Here is a 13,184-nt window from a genome sequence, read left to right as displayed (position 1 = left end):
GAAAAATAGCCTTTCAAATAGATTTGACTGGTCACCAATCTTGAACTAACTAGAAAACATTTCCCATTCCAATGACTTCTTGTACAAGTAAATAACAATAATTTAAGGTAAACTACACTTCCTCCGTATCCAGAACTACAAGCGTTTAAAATGCCAAAACAATGGTCTTTCTTTGACAATTCTTCTCACTCAGAATTTCATAAAATAAATCACACAACTTTAAACAGCATTAGTTTATCACCTAATTCACTGTGCTATTTCAATCTATGCACAAAATTTGGGAATGTTTTATAAACATTGATAAACTTTGATAAAAATATCACATAGCTGTGGATGGGATTTCCTTTGAAGCACAAGGTTTAGTTATGTTTAGGTCATTGCTTGTGTTTAAAGAATTTTTCAGGGGTGCCTGGCTGGCTCGATCAGTGGAGCATATAGGACTCTTGATCTTGGTAGTGAGTTCAAGTCACACATTGGGTGTAGAGATTACACAGAAAGAAAGTCTTTAAATTTTTTTTTGTATTTCACATATATACACAACTTTAAGTCCCAAGAGGTCAGAAAACTACTTACATAAAAAATATATGGGAAGTTTTAGAATTTCATGGATTTAGATGATGATTCTCATAAATCAGCATAAAACTTTATTTAGTCTGTGTAAAGAATTCTGTGTGGAATAAAGGATTCTGAGCATATAATTTTTAATGGTTTAAAATTTCAGGGTGATCAATTTTAAATACTATCACTAAAAATGAGAGTTTTGGTTTTGATGATTTGCTACATAATATTTAAATAATGTCACTTATGGGTATGGGCTTAGACTACAAATTACTCAACAATATGTAAACTAAAAATGTCTTCATTTCCTCAGAAGATTTAATATTACATTCAAATTTTTAAACTTTATCAACCAAAAATTCTAACAAAGAGTTATTTAGTTTTCCAATTTTTTGGAAGAAAATTATGGCTATTAGTTGAAGTGCAAAGCTTTTTGCTATTTAACTTCTGTGGTTTTTTTAAAGATTTAATTTACTTATTCATGAGAGACAAGAGAGGCAGAGACACAGGCAGAAGGAGAAGCAGGCTCCATGCAGGGAGCCTGATGTGGGACTCGATTCCAGACACTGGGATCACGCCATGAGCTGAAGGCAGATGCCAAACTGCTGAGTCACCCAGGCGTCCCTGCGATTAACTTTTCTGTTATGTAATTTCTTTCTTATTCAACTACATATAAGAACATTAAAAATTTTTAAAAATTAATTAGAGGAAGGGCAGCCCAGGTGGCTCAGTGGTTTAGCGCCACCTTCAGCCCAGGGCGTGATCCTGGAGACCCAGGATCGAGTCCCACGTCGGGCTCCCTGTGTGGAGCCTGCTTCTCCCTCTGCCTGTGTCTCTGCCTCTCTCTCTCTCTCTCTCATAAATTTTAAAAAATCTTAAAAAAATTAATTAGAGGAAAATACTAGTACATGTAACGCTTGCTGCACTTGTATCAGTATAATATGCAATTAACTTAAGGTTAGATCACTGTTCAATCAGTTGTTTTCTGTGTCTAATTTCCTTTTCCAAAATTATCTGTGTATCTGATTTGAGATAAAGTAGTTCAGTTGAAAATGTCGCAATTATATCTATTTTATGTATTCCTTATTAAAAGTAGAATGTGACTAAAAAATTGACTGAAATTAACAAAAAGTGATGTGTCAAAATTAATATTTTAAAATAACCTATGAATAAAGGGAACACCAAGGCTTGTCTTAAGAATCTGTTTGTCATTATTTTTTTTAGAGATTACAACACACATACAGTAAATGAATTTTATCAAAATACAGCACATTTCTTCTACTATATCCATAAAAATCAATTCCTATGTAAATAGTACTGAAAAAACAACTAAAATGAGTTAAAATTTACAAAGAGTTGTTAAAGGGTTTCAATCAATATTATTAAAACTATACAGTACAATAACCAAATGATAACATCTTGAAAGAAGTGCAATATTTGAGTTCACATCTTTTCAAAATTACTGCCTATTTACTCTGACTAGCAAGAAAGGAACAAGTCTAACATTTTTGCAAAAATAATGTAAATTGCCATTTTTGCTCATCCTATAAAAGTCGTAATTAAAATAAAGTTGAAGAACAAAGCATAACAGATTAAAAATTCCAAAATTATATTTCTTAGTAATTAAAAATGAATTGCAATAACTGAATATTGCTCTAATGAAAGGCTCCAGGCTAGCCTCGACTAAAAAACAGTTATTGGTCTTCTGTGGCACTTTTTTCTGGTCCAAATAACCATGCATTAATTCTTACCTTTGCATGTTACTCAAATTTTATTGAATTACACAGACAGAACAGAAACAAAATTAATAGTTTGGATAAACAAATTAATAAACATCTATGAAATATTTGTTACACTAACGAAGAACAAAGGCAGCTGGTGGTAAAACATTATTCTATTACACTGATACACTTAGAAACCCTTTAAAGACTCTGAAGTGTCGAGTTCACATTTAATGTTACCTGTAGGAACAGCCCTTTATTTGAACACCTTTACACACTGGCAGGCCTCAAGGACCCATCCCTTTGCTCTACAACACTCCACAGCAATTCTCTATCACTGTGCCAATTTCACAAACTTGCTTTGGTTTCCTAGCTCCATGCGTACTGTTTCCTTTTACTTTACCAAGGCAATGTGAGACCAAACAAAATCAAGAGGCTTTCCTAAATCTGCTTACACTTTGTGTTACAGCAACACAATCTTAAAACTGGCCATTTTAGTTTCATTTGCTGCTTAAAATAAAAATTATAAATTAAGATTAAAATGGAATACTAATTATAAAACAGATTGCAAGGACCACCATTTGCAAAAAATCAAGAGATTTCCATATCAGAAAAAAATGCATGGACATGCATCTACAGAAGAGTAAAAATTTCCTGTGACTAAAAAATTAAAAATTGAATCACCAGTAGCAAATGTATTGTCAATGGCTATGACAAGAACAGATCCTGTAGAGTTCATAAAATGCAATTATCGTCTTTTTTTATTTCTTTAAAAAGACATTACATTTTTATTGCATTATTTTATTAATAAAAACACATTAACACAGCTGTTTTTTCAGTCTTTGCTTCCAGATTTTTATAGGAATTAACTGTTTTAATCTGGCCTTGGAAAGTGAACCCACCAGTACCACCTTCACCTACTCACTCTTCAATTCAATATGCACATAGCAAAAACCAACACTTCAAATCTCTTGCCCACATTAAAAAAAAAAAAGTAGTTTCAGCAGAAAAACATTAATACGAGTTGAATAAAAATAAGGGCATAAAAGCTATGAGACAGATAGCTCTGCCATCTGTCTCTGGGCTACAATCAAGGCTAACTAGAGCCTTGCACAGAGTTCAGTCATGTGTATGAAATCCAAAAATAAACCTACAATCTATACAAAAACAACATATGTTTGTTTTTGTAGCCTTGATTGCTATGTTTAAAAACCTAACAAGAACTTTTATATGGTATGAATTCAACAGTCTCCCCTATATACTGTACAGTGGTTCTTTCCCTCTAACCACAAGTTCCATTATTTCATTAATGTACAAATTTGAACATAATTTTTTGAGTTCTTCTTTACATATAAAAATAGTCAAAATATTAATTTCCCCTGCAAATATCTTCCAATAAATCTTGCTGCCTTCCCTTTCTTTGTCCACAATTCTTATGAGGAAACCTCTCGTACAATGATGAGTTCTACTGCATTCTGGAAAGTTTTTAGCAAGGACACTGCTTGTCCATGTTCAATATTGATAAAACTGTAGCCATTAGCCTAGAAGAAAGAAGAAAAACGTCTTTAGGAAAAATGTTCCACAGTAATTTATTTGCATTTATACATCTAAATTTTTGCTGACGGTGCACAAACCTGGCTGAAAGTAAGAATCATTTTGGCAATCTACAGCATCACACAGACTCCTGGGCCCTATTCCACATCTATGAAAATAAAATCTTTGAAGGTGTACCCGGAGCCTGTACATTGTCTACATTTTCAGATGATTCTTATGAGGCAACCCAATATCAGGAAGCACCTGGCTAAGACACAGAGCCAGACATCGGGTTATGTGTATGTGCTAACATGTAAAATGAGTCCCCAAGATGCAAGGACAGCAGAGGGCAAGGCCTGCTCTTCCCATCACTTTGGACCATCAGATAAACACTACATTTCTTATAATTTAGGCTTAATACTTATTGAGGTCTTACTATATATCAAACACACAGTTCTAAGTGCTTGATATGAATTCTTTAATTCCTATAACAAACAAGATTCTTTCACCATCTTATTTTAAAGAATATTCCTGAACTTAAACAAAATGCTAAGATGTATCAAACATGTATTTAAAAAGATCCATATGATTTTCCAAGGTTCAAGGAATATCTTAAACTATGAAAATATCTGAGTGGCCTATAAGAAATGCCATTATTTTCATCCACAGATTTTCAATGATAAACTTCACAAAATGATTATTTTCAAAATATGGCATTTAATAATTCCTTGATGAGGAAGCAGATGTTATAAAATGAAAAGTTAAGAAAATAATAAAAAGATGTATATTAGTTACCTGAATAATTTTATCACCCGGTTGTAATAATTTGGATGCTGGTCCCTCAGGCTGTACCCTTGTTACAAATATACCCTTTAATAACAACAAAAAAGGGAAACACTTAATGGAAAACAGTATGCATCAATAGAAGAGACGATTTTTCTTTGACAGTAGGCATACATTTGAATCACTGTACAAGTTATCTTCCTGCCTTCTCTGAATATTGTTACAATCCCTTGTTATGTTTGGTGCTGGTAATTCTGACTTGAGTATAGTGACTTCTCTTAAAGTGACAAAGTTATTTCTAGGATGTGCAGAAAAGTAATAACTAAATTTAAAAATCACTTCACAATGTGACGGACGTGTAAAATTGGCAGTTTAATTTGTTTTCCTCAAACAATTAAATTTGAAGTGATCACATTTCTAAAAAAGTTGAACAATAGAAATCAAAAGGTGATTCTATATTTATATAATTATCTATTGGATTTTTACTTACATATAAGGGGCATTAAGTTAGTGAATAAAATCTCCTGGGTGTCTCAAGAACATACAAACAAACTCACATCATCTTCAGGTCTGAATGGATTTCCTCGGCCCCCGACACCTCCCGATATGCTGAATCCAAGTTCTGGATCCTTTTCAACTCTCACTCGAATCTGAGTTAAGATGAAGATAAACTATTACTAATATCTCAGAAAATGCTACAACACAGTATTTAACTATTGGTAAAATATGTAAAGATTCATCTAAAATAAATATTCAGGCAGATGAAGGGAAGCTATGACATGGAGTATTATGTTAATGAGTTAGTGAGTTAAAGGCACAGCTGGGATTATAAAGCATAGCTCCTAACTTAATCTACTGCTGTTTTACAAGGATAGGCAACCAATTCATAGTGATCCTTTTTTTAAAGATATTACGGATTTTATTTTCTGCTTATTATCAGTTTCCATTTGTAAAACATCTAAATTACATAGTATCTCTGTGTATTGAGTGTTTCATAAGATATTTAAAAATCCGTGGGTGGTTGTTGAGTATCAACTCCTCATTTCCTGAACCTGTCTATATCCTTGCAAGACATTGGGACTGATGATCAATTCACAATATTTTTTATAAACAGGCCATAAAAAAAAAAAAAAAAATCAAGAGCTAAACTTGTTATAAAACATTCCCTTTCCCCAAAGTCTAAAAAAACAAAGCACATGTTCTCTGCCTAAGTTTCTAATAATATTATTTTATCAACAAACTATCAAAATACATAAATGTATGACTAGCCACTTAAGTACTTTGTAACATTTAATTCTTGAAGTACTTTGGAGACTGCAGTCAAATTTCAAACTCTCGGTGTCAAACAATAGTAAACCATAATATGCCAGTCAAGTTTCATGGTCTACTATTCATATTCCTGAAGAAGGTCTAATTACTGGACTATCATCAGATGGTTTTGGATAAACAACCACCTTAGGGAAAAAAAAAAATCACATTCCAAACACTAAATCCTATGTCAATTAATCAGAACACAGGGGATCACAGAGTCAAATTAAACAAACCATTAAAAGTTTGACACCCTATTAACATGAAACCAAACCTTTAAACAAATTGGTAAAAACTATGTTAAAATTCTATTTGGGTTTACTGCTAATAGTTAAATAACCTACAAAGTACATTAAGAGCTTAGTTTCATATTTCAAATATTCTTGATTATTCTTACCTCTTGCCTTGCCAGTTCATGGCCTTGTCTAGGAGGACAATGGGGCTGTGTATATGGAGGCTGGTGGGCCACCTTCAGCATCAAGTAATCAATTAGTTGTTCTCTAGAGGGATGCCTTGCCACAGAAGCCTGAGGAAGGGGGTGATGTATTTGACTATAATTTGCCTGAGGCCTGAGAGGCTGGCCCATCTGTCCATTACTCAAAGGCATCTAAGAAAAACACGAAGTGTCTTAAAATGACCAGTAATAATGTCTTATCACAAATATTTGGATTTTCTTCTTGGAGCATCACAAAAGTACTCGAGTTTAACATTCTACATTACACAATATCAAGCCACTTAAACTATTTTTTCTAATTTTACAGTTTTAAAAGAAAAAGTCTATTAATTCGAAACTTGCCTGAGTGCTTGCAGATAAGATTCTCAGTCTTTAAAGAAATCATACCTACATATAAAATTACTTGTTTTCCTGTTCAATATGCATGGACGTGTTCAATATGCATGCTTTCTTACAGCAACCAAATGTTAAAATGGTGATTATGTCCAATTTTACAATTAAAGCCCATTAAATTCAGGTAAATTTTTCCATCTCACACACATAGAAGATGCATTTGTTCATGTTTTCTTCTGAACAAAAATAGCAATTCCTGTGGTAGAATTATTTCCTAACCTGAGTGATTATTCTACTTTTATTTCTTTTCAGAATTAACAAGTCAATGCAGCTATACGGTGGAAAACTAATTTATTCCTTGTGTGTGTGTGTGTACAAGTTAGCAATTTTTAAACTCTCTAAATGTTAGTTTCATAAAATAGTAAACATAAAAATTAAACCTTGACATTCTATTTTACTTTTCGCAAGCTACACAAAAAATCTGAGATAATTATTTTGTTGTTAAAAGAATTCTCTTTTTAATGTTTCACATTGCATAGAATGAATCTGAATTTTAGATTTAAAGTCACCTCTGTGGAAATGTAGCTAATAATTTGATATATTAGTATAAGGAAACTATCTGAAAAATAAGTTTATATTTGTATTATCAATATTTGCATATAAAGGGATTGCTGTATAGAGGGGAAATACTTTTAAGCCATTCAATCATTTAAAACTTCACTGCTGATTATTAATAAAAAGGTGATCTCATCTACTAGCAAATTATGGAAAAACTCTGAGAAGAATATTGAGCCCCGTTCTCCTAAAATTATCACAAAGTAGAAAAGTTTGGGAGAAGATTATGGTAATTGTTTCAGAACTACATATTCTTGTCACATGAACCTTGTGGAAGGAAACAAAGAAGTGTGGCTTTACTGAAGACTTTTACTTTTAAAAAAGTTATCTTTTCTACTGTGTTATACTTGAGAACTTGGTTAATTCTGAACTTTGGAAGCTGAAATGGGTATTTTCTAACAGGGCACAATGGTGTTATCACTGTGACAAATCTTATATTGGTTGCAGAAAAAGCAAGGTACTCTATTATCCATGTCTTTTCTTTTCTTTTCTTTTCTTTCTTTCTTCTTTCTCTCTCTCTCTCTCTTTAATTGTCGTTGTGCTGTCACTTTATTACTTATGCACAACTCTGAGGATTGCACTTGCTTTCTCCAAGCTTGTAGCATTTATTCCTATGTGCAGATTCAATATCTTTCTCTTGGGGAAAATTTTCCAAACAATAATTACCTCTGACCCATGTATGCTAAGACTGCCTGATATCTAGATTCTTAGCTGTTTACATCAATGTTAAACACACCCATGGACTATATTAAGCTATCATTAGCAGATGGCTCAGGAGAATAAAAGTATGATACAAATCCAGTAACCTAAACTATAAAATGGATATTAAAAAGAAAAAGAAACTGAGTAACAGTTCAATTAAAAGAAAAACAGGAAAAAAAAGCGTAAAACAAATCGTTATGTATGAATTTATGTTAAATGGCTGGGTTCCTACTCTCGAACAATGTAAAAGTTTTTAATATAATACATAAGTATGCTTCAAAATTGTATCTGGTTATACTAGGAATATGGAATTAGGAGAAAGAACAGTTGAGAGATATTATTAAAGATCTAAAAAAAAGATCTATCTGGTATTGGTGACCAAAAAGTAAACTAGGTAAGTGATGCTTTGGTTACAAAAGTAGCAAGAATACAATCATCATCTAGTCTACCACATACAAGTCTTTAATTACATTTAAAGTATTTTTAAATGCCTTTAATAATAATGAAACATTCTCAAATGAAGAATTTAAGACTGGTTCACTTTAGGAATGCTGAAAACCCTCTGATTCAAATAATAAATTAAGTAGGTGATAGTAGAGGAGGAAAAAAAACCAATAAAATCATTCTCCACTGTAAAAAATCACGGACTAAACTAAGAAATAATAGAGTAAAAATCTATTTCATATTTCCCAATTAGCTTTTAAAAAATCTTCAGTGATTAAAGAGGAAAAAGTTCTCAAAAATTATTTTCAATGTTAAAGCATCTATGTTATTTCCAGTTCAAAAGCTGTAAAACATAGTAAATTCAAAGAGATATCTTCATTTATTTCCTGAACACCTACTTTCATCAAGCTGTCTGGAGAAACATCTTTGTGACTAAGTGTAGCTGACGAGTAGTTCGGCTGTCCTGAAATGAATATATCATCTTGACAAGGATCTCCTGGACAGGATGTCTGGGGATGCTTCAAATGAGGGGAAAATAAAAAGTAAACAAATAATGCTCTTTCAGATGTGAAACCAAAATGATGATGACACTTGAAAGGAGATTAGGAAAAAATATTACTAGGTTGTGGAAAGACGAAGAACCAAATCATACATTATGATCATAACTGCCATCAATATTAGTACCTTTATGATGGACATTAATTAACTAAGCTTGTTGTGATCATTTCACATTTGATATATATCAAAATATTACAATGTGCACTTTGGACTAACACCATGTGATATGTCAATTATAAATAAAATGGGAAGAAATATTAGTACCTTTAATATACACTGTTAAGCTATTCATAATGCTTTTTTTTTTTTTTTTAAGATTTCACTTATTTATTCATGAGAGACACAGAGAGAGAGAGGCGGAGACACAGGTAGAGAGAGAAGCAGGTTCCATGCAGGGAGCCCGATGCGGGACTCGATCCCAGGTCTGCAGGATCACGCCCTGAGCCAAAGGCAGACACCCAACTGCTGAGCCACCCAGGCATCCCTCATAATGCTTTTTTTATTTACAGTAATACTCAGCCTTTAGCAACTATGAACAACTTAGTTATTAATCAAAGTTAAAAGTCCCAAATTTTAAGAGCAACTAAAATATACTCCTAATATACAAAAAGTTTTTTTTTTGTAAAAATAAATAAATAAATAAATAAATAAATAAATAAATAACTGCTATTCTCTTAACAGCACAGCGCCACATGGGATTTTTCTATTAATGATGAAAATACCAATAAATATACAGTCTTAAAAAATTCACTTTCACTTAATTCTATCATACTAGCATTGGACAGCTCAGTATTTTTATAACCAATGGTTTTATGAAACGTTTTTAAAATTAATTAGGATTCTTATTTTTATATGTCAAATAATAATATCCTTAGTTTACCTCATTGAAAGCTTTAGAGAAAAAACAGAGTCAATATCTCACAGCCTGAATATTTTTTATAATATGCTAGGAAGCAAGATGTTCATAGTTTTCATTTTAATTTGCTTCTAAACACACCTAGCTCTATTTTTGAAAACTAAAGAGACTATAATAAATAGCACTATTGTTACTTTCAAAACAGTATGTGACTAGCAACAAAGATATGCATACTACAGGGACGCCTGGGTGGCTCAGCGGTTAGGCTCAGGGCATGACCTTGGGGTTCCCAGGTCGAGTCCCACATCAGCCTCCCTACATGGAGCCTGCTTCTCCTCTGCCTATGTCTGCCCCTCTCTCTCAATCTCTGTTTCTCATTAATAAAATCCTTAAAAAAGAAGATATGCATACTATATCATCATATAGAAAAATAATCTGAAATCTACTTCATTATGATATGCCAAAGAATACATATAAGCCTGAGGGGTTGTGATTTAATCTTAGAAGCTTTATCTGCAATAGAACTATCATGTGCAGTTAGTTGCTGGTTCAAAGCATGGATTAGCATTTTTAGATCTGGTTTCATCCAATTTTGTGTATTTATGCAATGAATATTTTGCCTTCCTTCCCCATTTTTGAGATGTGTTTTCAGAATGCACAGTAATCAACTTGGGCCATAACTTAAAGTTTAAATTCTAGTCTGAATATATAACTTTATTGAGTCTTTAAAAGAACAAGTGTGTTATGAATGAAAAAGCAAAATGCAACAAACTCAAAGGCCTTGTTTAAGAATTATAAGCAAAAAATATTACTGTACAAGAATTTGGAAAGAACAATCATTCCAGATGACAATAGAGATTATCCCTGAGTTATTATAAAAGCCCCTGGTCTTCACTCTGTGGCTTTAGCTAGAATGAGTGCCAGAAACACAGAGTTTAATAGCTATCACCCTTCTCTACCAATTTCAAAGTGATAAATTACAGAACAATTGCTATCACTCTAACATAGAAACAAAGTTGTGGCAAGTGACAGAGGGCAGAGCAAGAAAGGTGAGGTCCAGCCACAGCAAAGTGAATCCAGGAGACGGCTCCTGTCCTAGAACATAATGCAAAGCCAACAGTGTATTAAAAAAGGGGTGGGGCTAAGGATCCTCAGGAAAAAGCAAAGGACCCAGAAGTAACCAGTTAATATAGAAAATAAAACTATGGGGAGGAGACAAAATAAGGTTGTAAGAGGAGAAAAAGCTTTTTCAGAATGGAAGAAAAGGAGGAAAAGGAAATATTTATTTATGGGCCACACTACTACACCTCAAGTTGTTATGAAGAGAAAATTAAAATAGAGCCAAAGTGGTCTTTCTCCTTCTCTGTCTGCCATTTTTATCCTCGACCCTTAATTTTCATGAGCAGAATAAACCTTCCTTCTTCACTGTTAATGACTATGCTGAAACATGTATAATAAGTACAGGATTGGGGTTTTGCCTCTTCGTTGGTATTTATCACAATTTCTCTAGCCTTACATTTAATCATATTCAGTGAATTGTGCTTAAATTTATTTCCAGGTAGTGCTTCTCATCTGCCAATTTTCTATCACTAAACTAAAAATTATTCTTCCCTACAACACCTCTGTGTACCATATATGGCATAGCCTTAATACCTTGAGTTGTGGAGAGCTAATTTTATTAAGAGAAAACACTACAAAGCCTAATGATTTTTTAAAAAACAGCTCAGTTATTCCAATTGCTCATTCCTATTTACATAAACAAGAGCACACTACAGCCTTAGTTTGCAAACCAAAGAAATTTAAGAGATAAATACTAAATCAGCTTTGCAGAGTTTTAGAACTAAGCCACGGAAGAACTGAAAGGTAATTAAGATATCTAACCCACAGTAAAAATTTATTTTCTAGAAACGTGAAAATATTAAAAATGTGGGTTTTTTTTTTTTCTTCTGGGTACTAAAAGTACTGGTCTACTACAGGTACTCACTCGAAAAATGTGCCCACCAGAACCTCTTCCGTCTGCAACACTCAAGGCAAGGCTGCCTTGGCTGCCATGCAGATCCCTAGAGCTGCCATAGTGAAAGTTGCTTACAGCAGTAAAATTGGAATTAAAGGACCTTGACAGCATGCTCTGAATAAAGAGGGGATAGATTTAACAGAGATTAGTGTAGCATGCAAAATTCACAAGACATGTTATGTACAAAGACGTATTTATAAGTAATCCCGATACCACGCAGGAATATCATGCATCGGATTTTCAGTGCCACTACAAGAAAATGGCACTATTTACCATATATTTACATGACAACATACACATATACACATAAAGTACATTTAAATCCAACCATTCATGTTTAAACACTAAAGAAGTAAAAAACATACAGTGGCTTTTATAATGCTACCATTTCCTTTACTCCTAACACATCTTATTAGAAGTTTGTCAGAAGAGAGGAACTGATGCCATACACCTAGATGTATGTGTACATATGTAGTTATATATGGAATACAAGCTAATTTCTCTATAAAGATAAGTTTTACCAACAACCAGTTATTTCTAAGTCAAAATGGACTTCTAGAGTTCTTTATTTTATAGAAATCAATTCTATGTTATTATTAAATAAACGGAGAGTTTAAACATACATATATACCACAGAATAAATCTACCTGCAAGACACACCTGGCTCTTGGGTATTGTAATTTCTTAAAAAAAATACCTTCTACATTTAGAAGCATGTCTTACATTAGAAAAAAGTTGAACATATACTCAAAGTTTTAGGATAGGACACTTAAAAGGCTCCACTGCTCTCCAATTACCAGGAAAAAAAAAAGTTAGAAAACTATTTCCCATTCAAATAAACAGATACTTAGGATTTATTTTAGGAGTTAGTAGTGGCATTTGCTGATTCAACTTGAAGAACCACTGATAGAATCTTTACACTGATGAATCCCTAATGCAGAGCTGCCTGAAAAATGTACCTCAATAAACACAATGCCTGATTTTCATTGTTCCTGCTCATTAACTCCCACAGTTGTTAAAGGCTGTTCTTTCACGTGGATCCTTTTAGTCATGTCCCTGAATATTGAGGGTCTTAAGGTCAAATTGAGAGCAACCATATTTTGAGTATGGCTTATTATCAAGAAATATAGAAATTTCTGTATTTCTTTTAGGGAATGAATACACACACACACACACACACACACACACACACCTTCTCCAGATTATGAAACTGATCTCTAATACCAACAAACATTAATGTGCCATTCCAGAATGAAACGGATCTATAAAATTACAATGTAAATTTTTAGTTATTTTGTGAATTCC

The 13,184-nt window shown here is 32.9% G+C and overlaps 1 protein-coding gene across 21 annotated transcripts in view; it reads right to left on the bottom strand.

Moving 5' to 3' along the window:
• Nucleotides 1-1,746: 1,746 nt before the first annotated feature.
• Nucleotides 1,747-13,184, bottom strand: part of ERBIN (erbb2 interacting protein) — a 220,639-nt gene continuing 209,201 nt past the window's right edge. For 2 of the 21 annotated variants that reach the window (XM_072750030.1, XM_026019545.2), the window contains 6 exons: nt 11,850-11,993; nt 8,850-8,969; nt 6,301-6,510; nt 5,153-5,245; nt 4,608-4,682; nt 1,747-3,820 (listed from right to left, as the gene is read on the bottom strand). In XM_072750030.1, the coding sequence (XP_072606131.1) occupies nt 3,713-3,820; nt 4,608-4,682; nt 5,153-5,245; nt 6,301-6,510; nt 8,850-8,969; nt 11,850-11,993 (750 nt within the window). In that variant the 3' untranslated portion in view covers nt 1,747-3,712. The remainder of the gene's footprint in view (nt 3,821-4,607; nt 4,683-5,152; nt 5,246-6,300; nt 6,511-8,849; nt 8,970-11,849; nt 11,994-13,184) is intronic. The other 19 variants (XM_072750031.1, XM_026019555.2, XM_072750035.1 and 16 more) reach the window with 11 other exon arrangements.

The sequence above is a fragment of the Vulpes vulpes genome, chromosome 2 (assembly GCF_048418805.1).
Source record: "Vulpes vulpes isolate BD-2025 chromosome 2, VulVul3, whole genome shotgun sequence".
NCBI lineage: Eukaryota > Metazoa > Chordata > Mammalia > Carnivora > Canidae > Vulpes > Vulpes vulpes.
This window is presented reverse-complemented; position numbering and strand designations above follow the sequence as displayed.